Here is a 17,333-nt window from a genome sequence, read left to right on the forward strand (position 1 = left end):
ACAGCACAGTAAAACCAGCTGACCAAACGTGCTGGAGCTCTACTGGTGTTGCTAGGTAACAGGCGTCACTCCGTTGGGGTTGCTAACTTTTTTTCACCAAAAAAGTGAAGTTATTGACAAAAAATGTCTGTGTGTGCATTTTAAGCGCTTGGACTGTTTTCAGAAGCACTAGAAACCCAAATGGAAGTACAAAAAAATGTAAGTTTTGAATAATAGATCCCATTTAAACCTGCCTTCTGGCCGTGAAGATCTATTTATTTGTTTTAACATGAAGTGAATGTGAGTGAGGAACCCCAGTGGGACTCCTCCTCAGGGTCAACCCCCAAAGAGAAGTTGAAGGACGGCGCGTTTAATCACCCGACCCAGACATGTCGACACGGAAGACGATACGAGCCGAGAGAGGAAGAGCGTGTTAACACTCACCACCACTCTGACGTGCTTCGACAAGTCCCTGGAGCTTCTCTGGAGGAAATCTGAGAATGCAGCCTGAACACGCACACACACATACACACACACAGGCAGATAAACACACAGAAGAAGCCAATCAAACAGAATTACAGTTCATTACATTTCCCTCATTAAAAAGAGATAACTCCTCTGTACGTTTCCGCTTCAACTGCCGCCCATCCTTTCTGACTTTCAGCTCATGTCTTGCAGAAAAAAGTCGGCTGGATGATTTTGTAACATCTGTTCATCACTTTCAAGTTGATTTCAGTTAAATTTATCACTGGAAACAAAGCGGTATTCTATCAGGTTTGTTAGGTTTTTCCTCAGGATTAAGGTCAGATTAGTTATTAAGAACGTGACATTTGCTCTGTGAGCTTTCTGGATGAATATTGCACAAGTCAGGTTGCTCATTATTGATAAATAACTTGGAAACCACTTTCTCATAAAGGCCAATGTTTAGTTGTTTTTGAGATAAATTTCCCTTGATTTACTGTTCCTCATTCCTGCAGGCTGTGTGAGGGTCATTAAGGCAGAATTACAGCAAACTGAAGACAAATGTAAACTATCCAGTCAAAGTTTTTAAACAGTTTGTCATGGAGGACACTTACGCCAGCATAGAACATCTTGTTGCGGAAGCGACTGTTAAATTTCTCCGGGTTGGCCTCTGGAAGAGAACAAAACGCCGAAAAACGGAGGAAAATTCGATCAATGTGTGCAGAAAACATGGAGAGTTCAGGGCTTTGATATAACAATACAATAGAACCTTGATAAATTATTCACATCCCTTGAATATTAACATTTTGTGATGTTTTGGAAACAAACTACAGTGTATTTATTGGGATTTAAACATGTAGAAGTGCGTTATGTTGAAGTGTAAGTGTGGTTTTAAATGTTTTAGCACATAAATTTGACAAAAGTACATTAAAAATTGAAGTCTGAAGGGGTGTGAATACTTTTGCGAAGGGAATTTGTGAAACAGACCTCTGGACTCGTGGAACTCCAGCGTGACATGAGCATCGAAGCCGAGGCTGAAGTAGTTGTTGAAAACATTCAGAGGAAGCTTAAAAGGAACAAAAAACATATTTAAATATCAATGTGCAAACGTTTATAATTGGAAATTTATAGCAAAGTAAGTAATTTGCCAGAGAGACACTGGTGCAACACATAATCAGTATTTACACATAAAATATGCAAAAATAAAAACATTTAGAACAAAAACAAAACAGTTTTATAGATTCCTTGTTCTGAAAAACATGTTTAGGAATAAATTCAGCCCATTTTCTGGCTTGACCCTTGACCCCTGACCTTCTGAGTGCCTTCTTCTGGCTGGACCGCAGTTTTCTCCACCAGCAGGTTCCACCTGTCGAGCTGCACCACCGAACCGTCCTCAACGTGACACAAAACCTTTGACACGGGCTCGTCTGTGTAACCCTGCAGCAAAACAGAAACAACAGGAAGAAATCAGGATGTTTGAACTTGGTTTCTTCTCATCTGAATTTAAATTTAAATATGAATAAATGTTAGTTGCATCCCCAAGCAGAAAGAACTAGAAATGATTTAGCGTTCATTAAAGGAGTGCTAAGTTATTGCATTTTAGGAAGTAAAATGTTGATTTTCTTATTTAAAAAAGAAATAAACTGATCGTTTGCATCTTTTCTAATATAAGATGAGCTTAAATGCAAAATGTGTCAATTTTTTCTGATTTCCTCAGACACACTGATTGCAGAGAGCTAAAAAGGACAACCTCACTTTAACACAGACCTGCAGAAAAGATAAAGACGAGAGCATTAAACCAGACGTCTGAAAGAGGATAGGAGAAAAAAAATATGAAGAAAATGAAGCAAGGAGGGATTAGGAAATGGAAAAAGATAAAAAGAGACAAAAAAGAAAGAACAGCAGTCAGGCGTGTGCAGAGAATGAAAAGGGCAGAGCTCTTGCACATATGGTAGCTAGAAATTGTCTCGGTCTAATCTTCTCTGGAAGCGTCAATCTCTCCGTGGATCAGAAGTATCTCAAAGTCATCTGGACGACCTCGCTGCGTCACTTCAGATCAAACAGCTTCGCTCTTATTGAGCTGAATCTTTAGAAATTAAACTCTGCTCACAGGCCATCATTAAAACTCATCTGTACTGCTGACTAATGCTTCCTAGTTACTGACTAATATGTCTACTTATGCAGCGATATGTTCCATGTTTTGCCTTTTCATTTGAGAAAGTATGACAAATAAAGCACTGCTACGCTTCCAGTGGATTTATTAAAAAATAAAAATAAAGAATGGATAAAGGTAGAGGACTTTTGTAAAACAAATCAGTTAAACTGCAGAAACTGTCTCATCTGTACTTTTGCATCAACCAAGAGGCTCAGAGTAACTTTGGAGGAGCTGCAGAGAGCCACAGCTCAGGCGTTGAAAGGAGTTTTAATAGTCCCACAAATCCAGATTAAGTGGAAGATTGACAAAAACTAAGTCAATTGTTTAACGAATGCTCTGGTCAGATTAGACCAAATTTTGAAGCATTGTGTGTGGAGGAAAGCTGTTACTGTACCCTGAACACATGGTGGTGGCAGCATCATGCTAAGGGAAGGATGTGTATACTTTTCCAATTGTAAAAGTCAAGCATTTTTCAAGGACTTCCTATGTAAGTTTCCCAACTTTTCCAGCATCACAATTTTCAGATAAAAACAAAACAAATTAACTAAAAAAACACTTTAAATTCGCTATTGTATAATATAATTTATCATTGTTATTAATAATGTTTGTGATAATATTTTATAATATACAGCAGAGACAAAGTAAACTAAAATATTGCAAAATTTCAATGTTTCTGAAATGTTCCTCTCACCCACTCTATAAACCTGAACAAAAAAATAATTTAACAAAAAAAAAAATCCTCAATTTCAGTCACATGTAATGCCTAAAATATACGCCAACCTCTATTTTAACTACACAGATTTATAAGTCACTGAGCAGTTAGAAATAATAAACATTCAAAAATAAAATAAAAATTGTTTTCGCCAAGTTTTCTGGCATTTTGCAAACAGAAATAATTGAGGTAGTTCTAATTAAGCTAAAATAAGAACATTTTGGTCTGATTTAACTTCAGACAGTGAGAAAAAAAATGTGTCTGTGTCTTTATGAGGCGTATGAAAGTATCTAACTCAAACTGTAAGTATTTTCCAAATTTAGATTGAACTTTATTCTAAAATTGTGCAGTAAGAATATCAAGCACTTTCCAAATCTAATTGAAACTCAAGTATTTTCAAGAATTTGAACCACCTGTACAAATGCTGTAAAATGGCCTAGTCAAAGTTCAGAAATCCAATTAGCAACCTGTGGGAAGACGGTTTCTGAATCTGATTTGACAGATCTTACCATCATGGTGTCTTTAATTTCACCACTGAAGAATACTTTTTGTTTTGTTTATTTAACATTCTTAAATTATTTTTGACTTCTGGGGATTTCATTCAGAACAAGCGGAATATTTCGAAAGGAAACAGGTAAAAGATCAACTGTAACTAAATCGTCTGTGCTCGATGTGTCAGCGGCTTCGAGGAGGTCAAACAGAGGTCAAGGCTTGAAATGCTCCGGAAGAGCGCTCAGACATCCTGGAATGTGGGTTTCCCTGAAACTCCCAGAGGCGTTGGAGACACAAACACCTCATTTATTTTCAGAACGCGAGACAAAAACAGACGAACTTCACCTGCTGTGTGAAAAAAAAAAGTACTGAAATAACTGGAGGATAAAATAAAACCCCGTCTGCCGTCTACTCTGCAACATGAGTCAAGACTGGAAACTCACCCCGCCCCAGTTGAGCGTCCTGGCGAGGTCATTTCCTGTTCCCAGAGGAAGTACAGCGACCGGAGGCTGGGGATTCATCTGCAGCTCATCGAGAGCGGAGAGGATCCACCCCACCTATGGACAGAGGTGGGTAGTAAATACCTACACTTAGTTACAGTTACCTGAGTAACTTTTTCTTAAAAAAAAAAAAAAAAATACTTTTAGTGTATTTCTAGTGCAAAAACTACACTAAAAGTGTAGTACTTTTTACAGTGGATACTCTACTCACTGTGAGTAACTTCACTAAATTAAGATAAAACAAAAAATGAATGAGATACAAACTCACCCTTGCGCTAAAATTTTGTTTTTCTAACGTTATTTTCCACTGGCTGAGCCATTTGGAATAACTTTATTTTGTTCTAACATGCAGTATCTATTACTGACTGTAAGTATTAGTTTATTGCTTTATTTTATTTAATATGTATAATTTTGGTGATGTCACTCATCAAAATGTAATGTTTGTTCAATTGTTGGTTGTAGGGAGTTTAATTTATAACTTTGCAATTTTGTGTTTTTGCTGTTAAGTATATATCGTAATCTATTATTCTAGCAATTACTCAGTCAATTAATTGATTAATTGGATAAAAGATGTAGATAAATTCTACAGATTTCTTATTAAAACACTTAATATTTATACAAGATTAGAAACGCATTAAAAGATGCAAATAAACCAACAATTCATTTCTTTTTTGCTTTAATTTTTTTTTTTTTTAAATAAGAAAATAAATATTTTATTGCCTGAAATTTAAAAACACAGCATTAATTTAGTGAATTTGAACCATGTGAAAATAAAATTATACAACTTGAGGCGTTTTGGCTAAAACATATTCACGTCTTAAATGCAAGACGTATATATTTTTGTACATTTTGGCATAATTACAGCTATGAATACGTTTTCTTTTTTTCACCAATTGGTCTGTCTGCTCCAGTTAACGATTAATCAGTTACTGGAATTAGTTGACGACTATTTCAATAATTGGTTCATCATAATTAGCCGTTTCATAATTTTTGATGATTTCTAAATGTGCTGCCTAAATCTGGTAATTTGTAATCATGTTATGTATATATATAAATATATATATATTATTTCAGTCTTTAAAATACCAGATTGTGGCCTTAATTTTACATTTTTGTCTGTCTGATTACATCATTTTCAAATATTAAATCAGATGTTTCGATCAGTTACTCATGACTCAACTGCCTTTTAACGTTTTTACTTTTACTTGAGTAAAAATATGTAAAAAAAATATTATTTCTGGATACTTTACCGACCTCTGCCTATAGAGAGGTAAAGAAATCTCCAGGATCTTGGTAAATAATAAGAACTGGTTAAAAAATGAGCATAGAGTCTTACTGTGCCGTCTCCACCGCAGGCCAGGATCCGCAGGTTTGGCACTTTGCGATACAATTCCAACCTGAGAATTGAAACAGCAGCTGAATGAGAGACGGCTGCAGAAAAAAATGGTTCCTTTCCGTGTCGAGATTGAATTCCTCTGCAGACTCAAAAACCTAAAATCCTGTCCAGCTGGTGTTTAAAATATACCACAGATTTCCACTCATTTAATAAAAAAAATCTGAATTCAGGCCACTGTTTCAGTGTAGGAGATTCAGATCTTCTTTCTAGAGATAAGAAAAGATTACTCACGCTTCTCTTAGTCCACCTTGTGACAAGTCGAACACTTGTCTGGGGTTTAAGATCCACATGAACATGTGCAACAGCTTGGCACCCTGAAGATGCAGACGTATGAAACAATGAAGGCTAACAGCAGCGTTTCAGGTGCTGCTAGCGAGCGACAGGTGTAAGAAGATTCACCCACCTGGTTGCCTCCGCTCTTGGGATTGACAAAAACCAAGACGGGTTTCATGAGAGGAGAAGGAAGCGGTTTCAATATGAACGGACGCCATTTAGAGTCCTGCAGACAGAGAGAAAAGTTTAAAAATAAAAGAAGTCCAGGTAAGGAGAAAGAGGGAAATCCCTGTTAATTCACCACATCTGGATTAAGAAAAAAACTAAAAAGGTTTCTATGGGTTTTTTCACCTTAATCAATAACTACATACTGTCACTTTTAAAAGTTTGAAAGTTTTATGAAACCTCCAATCGCTGATTCAGGTGATGCATTGATTGTGAACACAGCTGAGTTGCACTTATATTATTATTAGTTGTTAGTATTTCAATTACTTTCACCAAAACATCGATATAAATACATCAGATATAAAAATAATACTACGATTATTTTAGTTGTCGATTAATGTATCAATTAATTGTATTTTAAAAATATTAAGTAATATTAGAAATACATTTAAGATGCAAATAAACAGTTATATTTCTTTTTAAATTAAGAAAATAAACATGTTATTGTCTAAAAGACGATAACACAACATTCCTTTAGTGAATGTTTGATCATTTGTAGCAAAAAATTAATCTACACTTAAAAAAAATATGTCTAACATGAACATGTGAAAAAGTAAGACAATTTTTTCTATTAGCTAATTTTAATAACTGAGTAGCAAAATGTGCATAAAAAAGATTATATTTACATAATTTGAACCGAGTGAAGCTAAAACTGTGGCTTGAAGAGTTCGGGTTAAAATGTATCTACAGACAAATTAGTTTGTTTTTATCTTAAATGAGAAATGTAAGTAAGTTTTTGTATAGTTTTGATTAATTACTGTGTTAATGAGTGTGTTGTTCTTCCAGTAAAAAACCTTTTTTAATTCTGTATACTCAATGACGAAATTAGTTGCTTATTTTTAATAATCGATTAATCACAATTAATCCAATTAATCACGCTTAACCGGATTAATAATTTCAGCCCTAAAATATTCAGTGAAAGCGGAGAAAATGTTAACCTTACACAACAATTTAAAAACTTAAAAAGAACATATTTAAACCTGATGAAATTATATTTTAACATTAAATCTAAAACTAAACGGAGAAAAAATGTGTGAGAAGAAAGAAACTGATTTAAAGAGACATTAAATCATTTTCTAAACTGAAATAAGATTTAAAAAAACCTGTTTCTGTGTAATCACACACACTTTAAAACCATAAACACATTTTCTTTGCTTGTTTGCTAAAAGTCACTGGATCAATAGGAGCGTTTTCTCACTCACATCCAGTCCTTTCTTGCTCGCCCTTCGTTTGAAAGACGTCCGTTTTTTCCTCCTGGCTGAGTTCTTCAGCGAGCTCTGGGACACGGAGAGTTCAGATGTTAGTTCGCTGTCACCGCATCCACGCTGACGCTGATTAGAGGAGCAATGAAGCGTGCGACGTGTCTGCGGGAGACATTTTTCTGCACTGGTGCGTGAGGGAGACTCAAACTGAGGCCTAAACTCAGGCTTCCCTCGGAGATCAGACGTACGTCGGATCACATCGCATCACACCCACCAGCCTCTGAGAGGCCGCTTTTCAAATTTAGCCCCGACGAGGTCGCTTTGCATCATCGTCACCGGGTGAACTTGATCAACTGGAGGGAGGGATTCTTTCTCACCTGTGGCTTCCTGACTTTGATGATCCAGGAGGGAGGGACGATGACTCCGGCGTGGGCCCCCAGCGAACACGGCTCCTCGATCTGGTGCAGCATGAAGCACGTCACCTTGTTGTGGAACTGGAAGACAAACGGACGTTAGCTTTTATTTATCTCTAACAAAAAAAAACTCATTTCATCTGAGTATTAGACGAATAGATCAGCGTAATTAAATCTTAACACTTGCATGCATCACCTGCCTCAAGTCTGGAACAAATAGACATTAGCAAAGAACGACGTTATTAAATTATTAGGGGTTGCTAGGCAACAGCACAGTGCCCGTCCATAGTGACTTAACAGTTGAGAGGTTTTTGAAACGACTTGTCCAGACACCAAAAAACATAAACTTAATGCCAAAAGGTGACCTGTTAAGCTTCCTTGAACAGGTCACATTCTTTGCACAAAATTATTCTTAGATTTGCCTAATTTGATTTGTATTAGTGTGTCTTGACAAACATTGACAGTGAGTTTTTGGTCACTTTAAATCCTAAAAAGCTTTTTATTGGTTTTTTTCACTCAACGTTTACACTTGCATGTGAAAACAGCTGCAAACAGACACCCAACTATACAAACATACAGCTTTGAAAAGCAGAAATGGAGCCTGCTGCACAACAAACGAGTATGTAACAAGTTGTTTCTGGAAGGCAAGTCAACAATAAAGCACTTGTCTTTTCCGCTCTTTTCTTTGTACAGTAAAACCAGCGGGCCAATCATTTTGGAGCTCAGCTTGGGTTGCTAGGTGACGGGCTGGGTTTTGCTGGGGTTGCTAGGTAACGATGCAGTATCAGTTGAATGTCATTGAATATTCAGGAGGATTTTAAAATGGCAAATTTTTCAGACATCAAAAAATATAAACTTATTGCCGAAAAACGTTTGGGTGTTTTTTTAAAGCGCTTGCGCTGTTTTTGGTAGCAGCAGAGACTCTAATGGAAGAATAAAAACATGCAAAATGTAAATGATGCATGATAGGTTCCATTTAAAGTAGGAATATTCTTTAGGAATTGTAAATTTCACAACAGTGAGGCCTATTGTTTCTCATCTACTTCATTTTTATTCAGTTTTGTTGAAGACGAATGATGAGTTTCCTTACCGCCTGTTTACACCAAGAACAACTGATGGCGATTATTTCTTTGCTGTGGAAGAACTTCTGCTGAAAACTCTGAAAAAACAAACATTGACAGTAGGTTTTTGGTTCTTTATAAGGACTCCAGGAACATTTCTGTGTGTGAGTGAGCCCACCTTCCCACACTGTTTACATTTCCCCTCCTGCCGCCGCCTGTGGACCCAGTGGTGTCTCAGTACGTTCTGTTGGCAGATAACGGCGCTCAGAGCTGCGATTCCTCATTTTTACAGCCATACACACATGTTGACATCAAGAAACACTCACGTCTCTGAGGCATCGGGACCCCCCCTCCCTGAAGGTCGGCTTGCATCTGAAGTTAATCTTAACAGAGACACAAACCGTGATCGTGAGTCTGAAAGCATTCATCTGCGGCTCGACAGAATTTGACGGGAACAAGGTTGGATTGAATTTAATTCAAAGGAAATAAACGTCGGCCTTGAAGGATGAGCCGCTGAAGCGTGTTGGTGTTTGTGTGCCGCACCTTTTCTAGCTGCTCTATGCAGCCGGTGTGGACTACGATTTTGCAGGCGGCGCATTTCCTCCTGGGGGCCGACTTCTTAAAGGAAACACAGGGAGCATAGAGCAGAGTGAGACACAAAGCCACTGAAAATACAAACAGTGAGGAAAAAACGAGTCATTTATCACCTGGTGTGTCTGGTAAAACACAAACACTTCAGATGTCAGAGGCCAAGTTGCCTTCATTAACTAGTACTACCTGGGTACAATAAAAGCATTTTTACTCTAGTTTCCAATGCAAGTATCTCACTGCACTTGAAATAATACAAACTCTTCAGCAAAAAATTAATTATTAATTATCATTAATTCCTTAATATTAATAAAAACACCTTAGTTATTGGTGAAATAAACCACCAGAGGAATCAGACATTTTAACTCATAATAAAGAGAAAAACAGCTTGTTTAACTGGCAGATTATTTCACTTATTGCTAATACATTTTCATCAGGAATTATTGACTTAAAATTATGCTGGAAAGTTACTTTTATATTAGTTTTGTCTTATTTCAGGAAACTAGACTAAAAATACTTGGTAAGATTTTGTGTGCGAAGTATTAAACTTTTAATAATCAGCCTTGTTTCTCTCTTTTTAATTTCATAATAAACAGAACAGCTGTATTTAATTGATTTACTAAACTTGGACAAATACATTATCAAAAAAAATAGTGACTCAAGCTCTGTTCTCGTGTTGGAAACATTAAAGGTCAGTTAAACGCCTCAAAAATGTGTGAACTGTGTGCATTTCTTTTAATAAGCATATTATTCCCATGTTATTCCCTTAAAAATGGCAACTTGTTTCACTAAAACGCAGTTTTGTGGTTTATTGTTACACAGGAACAAAACATGTCTGAGTTTTTACTTAGAAAACTTTGTGGTCAATGTGGCAAAAAGTTTGGACACCGCTGCCTGAGCTGCTTTCCGAATTAACTACAAACATACCTGAGAACATTTTATAGTTCCTACCACAGCCTGTTAAACTTGTTGCACATTTGAAAAAAGGATAGTTTCATTCACGTTCACATTTAGTTTTCATCTTATTTAACTTATTTAAACCACAAACACAAATCCACCTGGATGTCAGAGAAATCTCACAGTGAGCCACAGCATTTTCTTCTAATCATACTGTAAGTACCGTGCTGTAATGCTCATGTGTTATTATTTTATTGTGAAAAGTGAAGGTTATTTCTCTGCTCTTCATGCTAATAGCTGCTATTCTCTGCCAGAGGACAGAGTTCACAAGGCCTATAATTTAAACGTAAACGTCTCAGCAGGAATGTTTCACTGCTGTCAGGGATCCTCTAAAGCGCAGTTTGTCAATGATGTGAATGAAAATTAAACCATTAAACAGTGAGAAGTATTGGTAGCACTTTATTTTAAATGCTGCGCATAAGACTGACTTAACACTTGTCACAAACATGAAGGAGTCTTCAAAATGTTTAAGATTGTTGTGGTGAAGGTAATGATGCTTTTAATGGACTTTTAATGCAAAATTGCATTTAAAGAGTCATTATTCTCCAAATAATGACTCTTTAAATTCAAAGTTACAATAAAACGTGCATTAAAAGTCCATTAAAAGTGTAAACTTTGTATTAAAATTGTTATTATTTGGTAAATAATGACACTGAATGCAAAGTTTTACTCAAACTTGCATTGGAAGTGTCATTATTTTGTAAACAATGACACTTCCAATGCAAAGATGTATTAAAACCTGCATTTAAAGTCCATTAAAAGTGTAAACTTTGTATTAAAATTGTTATTATTTGATAAATAATGACACCTAATGCAAAGTTTTACTAGAAGTTGTATTAAAACTGTCATTATTTACTTTCATTACAACAGTCATAAACTTTCATGAAGACTCCCTTATGTTCATGCTGTGTCATGTCAGTCTTATGCACAGCCCTTCAAATAAAGTGTTACTTAACTCTAATTCAAACAAGCTTTTTTCAAAAAACTTGAAAATAAATTTCTTTCTCCATCTTGATCCGGTTCATAATAATATTTAAATCAAATCTCAGACGTTTTGTTGTTTCTGCTCCAAAAAGTAAAACTGCGATAAAGATAAAACAGTTCTTTAAGCTCAGAGCAGATTTAATGTTCATGTATTCCCAGCATTAGTATTCAGTTCAGACGGTTTCCAAGTTGAAATTATTTATAATTTAGTGAGAGTGGAATGTTTCCTTTAAGAAAAAGAGGCGGCTAACGGACCAGATAGCAGCAGAAATATAATCCTAGGAGAAGCACCTGCTCCTTCGTTCCTGTTTCTCTCCTGCAGAGACGTGATCAGTCTCTACTCACCGCAGTCTTCAGGAGACACGCATCCTCCCCGAGGTAACACAGCTCTCCTGAGCAACTCGTCTCCATCCACAAGTGATCTCCGTTCCCTGCGTTTTCCTGCAGGAGGAGAAGAAAGAGGGTTGAATTATCACTTAATAAGGCGCCGCCGTCCGTCTGCACGTCTCCCTCTTTAAGCGATTGTTGTTTGGTCGTATATAAAACTGCACAGAAACCCTCGGAGGAGATTACGGCCAGTGAGTGTGTCGAGTGCATAAACGCTGCTGCTGCTGAGTAGGCGGGTAATTCACGGCGTCTGGAAATCTGAGGTGTTAATCAAAACACTCCAGAAGTGGCGGTTAACGTCCAGCACTCAGAGAGCGGCCCTGTACAAACCTGTGATGGTGGGAATTTAACAGAAAAGACTTGGATTCAATCCCAGAGGAGTTAAAAAGTAGACGTCCAAGGAATGGCAAAAGCAAATGAGGTGGATTAGCAATGCATGGCAACAACAGGACATTTTACTGTGAAATATCGTCTCTGTTGTCTGCATATTCAGACAGTCATGACTCTGGTAAACAGCAAGTCTTCAGTCAGAAGCTTCTTCACATATGCTGCTATTCTGACTGCTACTGGAGAGTCTTCCAGCAACAGTGTAAGGATCTTCCTGCTCACTGATGATATAAGTTACAAAAACATTTATTTTCCCTTTAAAATATTTTTAAATTGAATTTGAACTGAAAAGTCCTTGTTGGTTGAAGCAACTGTTGCAACTAACGATTGTTTTAGTAATCAATTAATTGGTAAAAAAAAAAAAAAACACACATTCTGCTTATTTTTTAAGACTTTTTTACACAAAAATAGAAAAAAACTCATTAAAAGATGCAAATAAACAACTATGTTTATTTTATTAAAGAAGAAAATAAACATTTTATTGCCTAAAATGCAATAGCAGCATTCCTTTAATGAACGCATCTGTGTCGGGCTGACCTGTTGGTTATTTTTTGGATTTGCAGATTAATAATTGGAGAGCAAAAGTTGCTAAATGGGAGACATTTATTTTATTTTATTATGTTTTTAAACAGAATTTGAACCAGGTGAAGCTAAAACTGCCACTTGAGTAGTTCTGGGTAAAACATATTTACAACGTTTTTTTCTTATTCTAAAAGGAAAATCTATTTATTTTTGTACAGTTTTGGCAAATTGTCTTTTTTACAATTAAAAAAGATTAATCGATTAATAAATTAGTTGTCGACTATAGTTATTCTGATTTATTGTTTATTTTCTTACTTGAAAAAGGAATTAAATTACTTGCTTTTTTACACATTTTAATCTGTTTCTAATGTATAAAAAAAGGCTAAAATGAAAATATGGGAAAAAAAATGCCAATTTGTTTTACCCAATAAATTGATTCATTTTGCATCCACTCCATATAAGAGTTGATTTTTTTCTTTTAAATTATTTTTAGTCCTCAATTTTTTTCCCGATTTGTTTACAAGAAAATAACATTTTACCAATTCTTCACTGTTGAAAGTTGTGTCCTGTAAAGCTGTCCAATCAGTTTCATTGATCATATAAAAGGTAATTATATATGTATTTATAGTTATGTAATGCTGTGTGTGTGTGTGTGTGTGTGTGTGTGTGTGTGTGTGCATCATGCAGGGATTTAAAGGTTAGTGAGGATGTGCTGAAGTGTCTCTGCAGGACGCTCCATGTGAGCCCATAACAGTTTACACATTCTCATCAATAATAAACCACTTTGTATTTACAGTTTATTAATGATATATAACACCTTGAGATTTGAATTATTCACTGCAAAACATATTTAAAAATGGCTTTACACCTTAAATGCTTATATTATTTTGGGGAAATTTGTTTCCTGACGTCATCAAAGAGAGAAAATTCTTTATTTTTAATAGTTTAGTCAGGAAGGGACAGATTACAGAAGGGCGACAAATACAAGTAAAACTCTAGAAATTCATCATGGAGTTTGTGGCGTTTTCATCCTCCTGCATCACTGAAGCATTTTAGATATTCATGCTTTATTTTTTCCAAATTTCTTACACTTTTCTGAAACTTTTAATCAACAATCAATCACTTTGTAAGGAGGAAGTAAAACACTGTAAAACATTTGAGCGGCATTTAGTTGTGTCTACTATCTTCTACTCTTTATGTCAAATAAATTTAGCAAGTTTCAGATTTTGAACCTAAATGTGTGAGTTTGTGAAAGATAAACTTACAGTAAAAAGTTTATCTATTAATTTTGTCAGACCTCCAAGGGTAAACTATGGCTTTAAAAAAAAAAAACAGGAAGAAAAAAAAGACAGGAGTGGGAACTATTTCCCAGAATGCTTAGCAGCATGTTGTTGTATCCTGAGTTGGAAGTTCATTACACTGATCTGACTCTTGTGTTTATTTTAATGTCCTGTTCACACTAATTGTTTCTGAGCTGAATTCATTGTGATGTTTAGTAAAATTCCTTATCAGATCTGAATTTTTCTTCCTGCAGTTTGAAGTAAGAATTTTAATTATTCTAAAGTAAAATAAGTTGTTATTTTCACTTGAAATTGTGAGTGAACATAATACAGAAAAGTGGCTATTTAACTAATTATTTGGTTTAAATTGCAGCATTAAGTTAAAACTCATAATTCAATATTAATGAACTTAAAGACAACTTGTCTCTTGTTGTTAAATCAACTTCATGAACTTTAACTTCTGAGGTAAAACCAAAACAATTTTCTTGTTGACTTAAATTGCGTTTTCCAAGTTAAACCACCTTCAAATGTTTTACAGTGAATAAACACCAGGGTAGATTCAACATTTCATTGATATTAATTATAGAAAATATGATTTCAGACAAGATTTAACACATTTAAATTGTAATATGACAAAACCTCATGATTACTGCCATCACAGCTGAAACACACACTTCAGATTTTAGAGCGTCGTCTTTCTAGAAAGTGAAAGCTAATGGGATTTACCTGCAACTAAAAATATCAGCTCAAACTTTTTCTTAACTTTTGGACGGTTTAATGTGTTGTGTTTCGAGTGCTTTTCTTTGCCTCTTGACATTTTTTCGTTTTAAAGCAGCTTTGCAGCGTCGTGATTCATGTTTTGTAAATAAAATCCATTAAACTCTGGAAAAAAACAGATGCTGGAAAAGTCATATCTTGAGAAACGGTGACACATAAAACTTTCTCTCCCACGCTGCTTACACATCGTCCTGCATTATTAATAAAGAAGAGGAGAGAAACCGCTGGGGTTTTTTTTGTCTCCACAGAAACATACAGTATGCTGATAAATTGAGATTGTAAATGTCAGGCAGTGACTCAAAGGAGAAACTTAAACCTAGACAAGCTTTTTGCACAATGAACAGAATAAATGCATGTTGCTAAGCAGATTTGTGATGCTGAGTGTCTGACCGTCCAGTCCACGCAGGTTCGTAGATCCTTGTTTGGTCCGTTGGATGCTGGAGGGAGCGAAGGCTGAGGCGGGCCGAGGTAATGGAGACCTGATCTGGAGATGGCTTTCCTGCAGTCAAGAAAGACAACCATAAATTAACACTTTAAAATATTATCATTTTTATAATAATAATAATGGGAAAAGCTGCACTGATGGCAATGCAGAAGTGAACTGTCACGCTCGCATAATGACACAGAGTAGATGAATAACTGTGAGGACTTGAAGGGTTTCAGCGTGATTTAGTCCGTAAATTATTTATTCATAATTTTCCGGCTCAGCTGCAGATATTTGTTTGAGGCGGACTGGGAACAGCTTGGTGGAGAGACTGCCAGCAGCACTTCATGGTGACGAGAAAAAGAGTCGAAGACGGATGACTCAGCACGCGTCTCTTCCTCTTTTTACCCGCTCAGGTTTAGTTCATCTTTATACGTTTGTCTCTCCTGCAGTGATAAAATAAAACTATGATAAACTCTACTTATGCATGATGCTGATATTTTGGTCCTAATATTGGAAAAATATATTTTTCTATAAACCAACAATTGAAAAAGACAGTAACAAGTTTTGCCCATTTCTATATTTTGTCTTTTTTACTTTAAGCAGTATGGACTTAAAATTGTATCAAAATATTTTGCAGCACTATTGTGATAATGATATGTCACGATAAATATTGCTGGATGGTGAATTGTCCCAAGTTATTGCGATAAACGATAATATTGTTGCTTTGAGTCCAATTTCAAGTAATATTATGCAATGGAGGAACAGATTATCAAAGAACAATAAACTTAAAACTCTGATAAACATAAAAAAAAACACCAAATAAATAAACAAAACAATTTAAATAACAAAATAAATGTTGAAGTTTCTACAAACAAAATTATTAAGGGCTAGTTGAGACCAAATACAGAAAAGACAAAAACGATAAGTCATATAAATGGAAATTATTGTGCTTGCTTTAATTTATCATGCAATTAACTGATTTATTGATTATTACGACAGGCCTAGATACCAGTAAAAGTGACAACAGTGTGGCTGCAACATCAATTATAGCCCCACTGATACAAATACTGCTATTGAAAAACATTCCCATTTGTAATACACTGCCTTAGGACATAAAGAAGTGTGATTTGTATCACTAACCTGCGCATGGTAACTGTATTTTCAAATGTATTAGTATTTATCAACTATCATTGCGCAAACGGTGCAGAAAATAGTAAAACTATCAATTATCCTGACAATAAGGACAGTTTCAAGGTTGTTTTTTTAAAACATCATTATTGTAACAACAACAAATCAAAATTCTTATAAAAATACATTTACCACGATAAATCATAAACGATACAATAAATTCCCACATCTACTTAAAGGATTTTGTGGTCAGGACAGTTTTCAAGTTTAATAATGGCCTACATAACACAGAATTTGCATTTATGAAGCTAAAATTCAAAATAGATTTATGATAATATATAAGATACAATATATATATCAAATTTAAGGAGGAAACGTTTTTTAATTAATTACTATGCTCTAATAACATTGTGTTCACATCTTATATCTACTATAATTACTTCTAATTCACAAAGGAATTAATAGTTTATTTTTAACTGTTATTTGAGCTTAATTGAACTAAATGTAATTTATATCAAAATTAATTGAATATGAACTGAATTATTTGCATGTGCAACACAGTTAAAGTGTTTCCACATAAATTTCTGGCAGCACAAACCTTCAAAGGTCTGAAGGTTTCCTGAAATTAAAGACGACTCTCTGGACTCCAGATGAAAAACAAACGAGTGGAAAAGTCCGACGCATCTGACCCCGCTGCTGAAAGTTTTAGTGGCCGTCTCTCCAAAATGATCACACAGGACAAAGAGGAGTCTACTTACACACCGTGCAACCTGATCGCACCTAAACACACTCACACACACATGTACTCACGACCCTGGAGCTAAAAATAGCTTTGCGTGGGCAACAACAGAACAAACGCAAGGACGCATGGTGACTGGACACAAGCCACAGAAACCTGTGGGCTACACTCACAGAGACACACCCCAACCCTAACAACACAAATTCAGTCCAGGAAATCTAAAAAATTAAAATCATAAATGATTACTAATCACACAACTTGTTTAAGAGCCGGCTTCTGCTGAAACC

General features: G+C 35.5%; 1 protein-coding gene across 4 annotated transcripts in view; it reads right to left on the bottom strand.

Annotated features, from left to right (window-relative positions):
• Positions 1–17,333, bottom strand: part of LOC102231869 (diacylglycerol kinase iota) — a 71,593-nt gene that overhangs the window by 21,949 nt on the left and 32,311 nt on the right. For 3 of the 4 annotated variants that reach the window (XM_023350236.1, XM_023350235.1, XM_023350233.1), the window contains exons 2-17: positions 15,143–15,251; positions 11,745–11,840; positions 9,414–9,488; positions 9,197–9,253; positions 9,049–9,114; positions 8,900–8,968; positions 7,774–7,890; positions 7,397–7,471; positions 6,100–6,195; positions 5,928–6,010; positions 5,637–5,697; positions 4,244–4,357; positions 1,753–1,878; positions 1,429–1,507; positions 1,056–1,111; positions 424–486 (exon numbers count right to left, since the gene is read on the bottom strand). In XM_023350236.1, the coding sequence (XP_023206004.1) occupies positions 424–486; positions 1,056–1,111; positions 1,429–1,507; positions 1,753–1,878; positions 4,244–4,357; positions 5,637–5,697; positions 5,928–6,010; positions 6,100–6,195; positions 7,397–7,471; positions 7,774–7,890; positions 8,900–8,968; positions 9,049–9,114; positions 9,197–9,253; positions 9,414–9,488; positions 11,745–11,840; positions 15,143–15,251 (1,342 nt within the window). The remainder of the gene's footprint in view (positions 1–423; positions 487–1,055; positions 1,112–1,428; positions 1,508–1,752; positions 1,879–4,243; positions 4,358–5,636; positions 5,698–5,927; positions 6,011–6,099; positions 6,196–7,396; positions 7,472–7,773; positions 7,891–8,899; positions 8,969–9,048; positions 9,115–9,196; positions 9,254–9,413; positions 9,489–11,744; positions 11,841–15,142; positions 15,252–17,333) is intronic. The other variant, XM_023350234.1, reaches the window with a different exon arrangement.

This window comes from Xiphophorus maculatus, chromosome 17 (genome assembly GCF_002775205.1).
Source record: "Xiphophorus maculatus strain JP 163 A chromosome 17, X_maculatus-5.0-male, whole genome shotgun sequence".
NCBI lineage: Eukaryota > Metazoa > Chordata > Actinopteri > Cyprinodontiformes > Poeciliidae > Xiphophorus > Xiphophorus maculatus.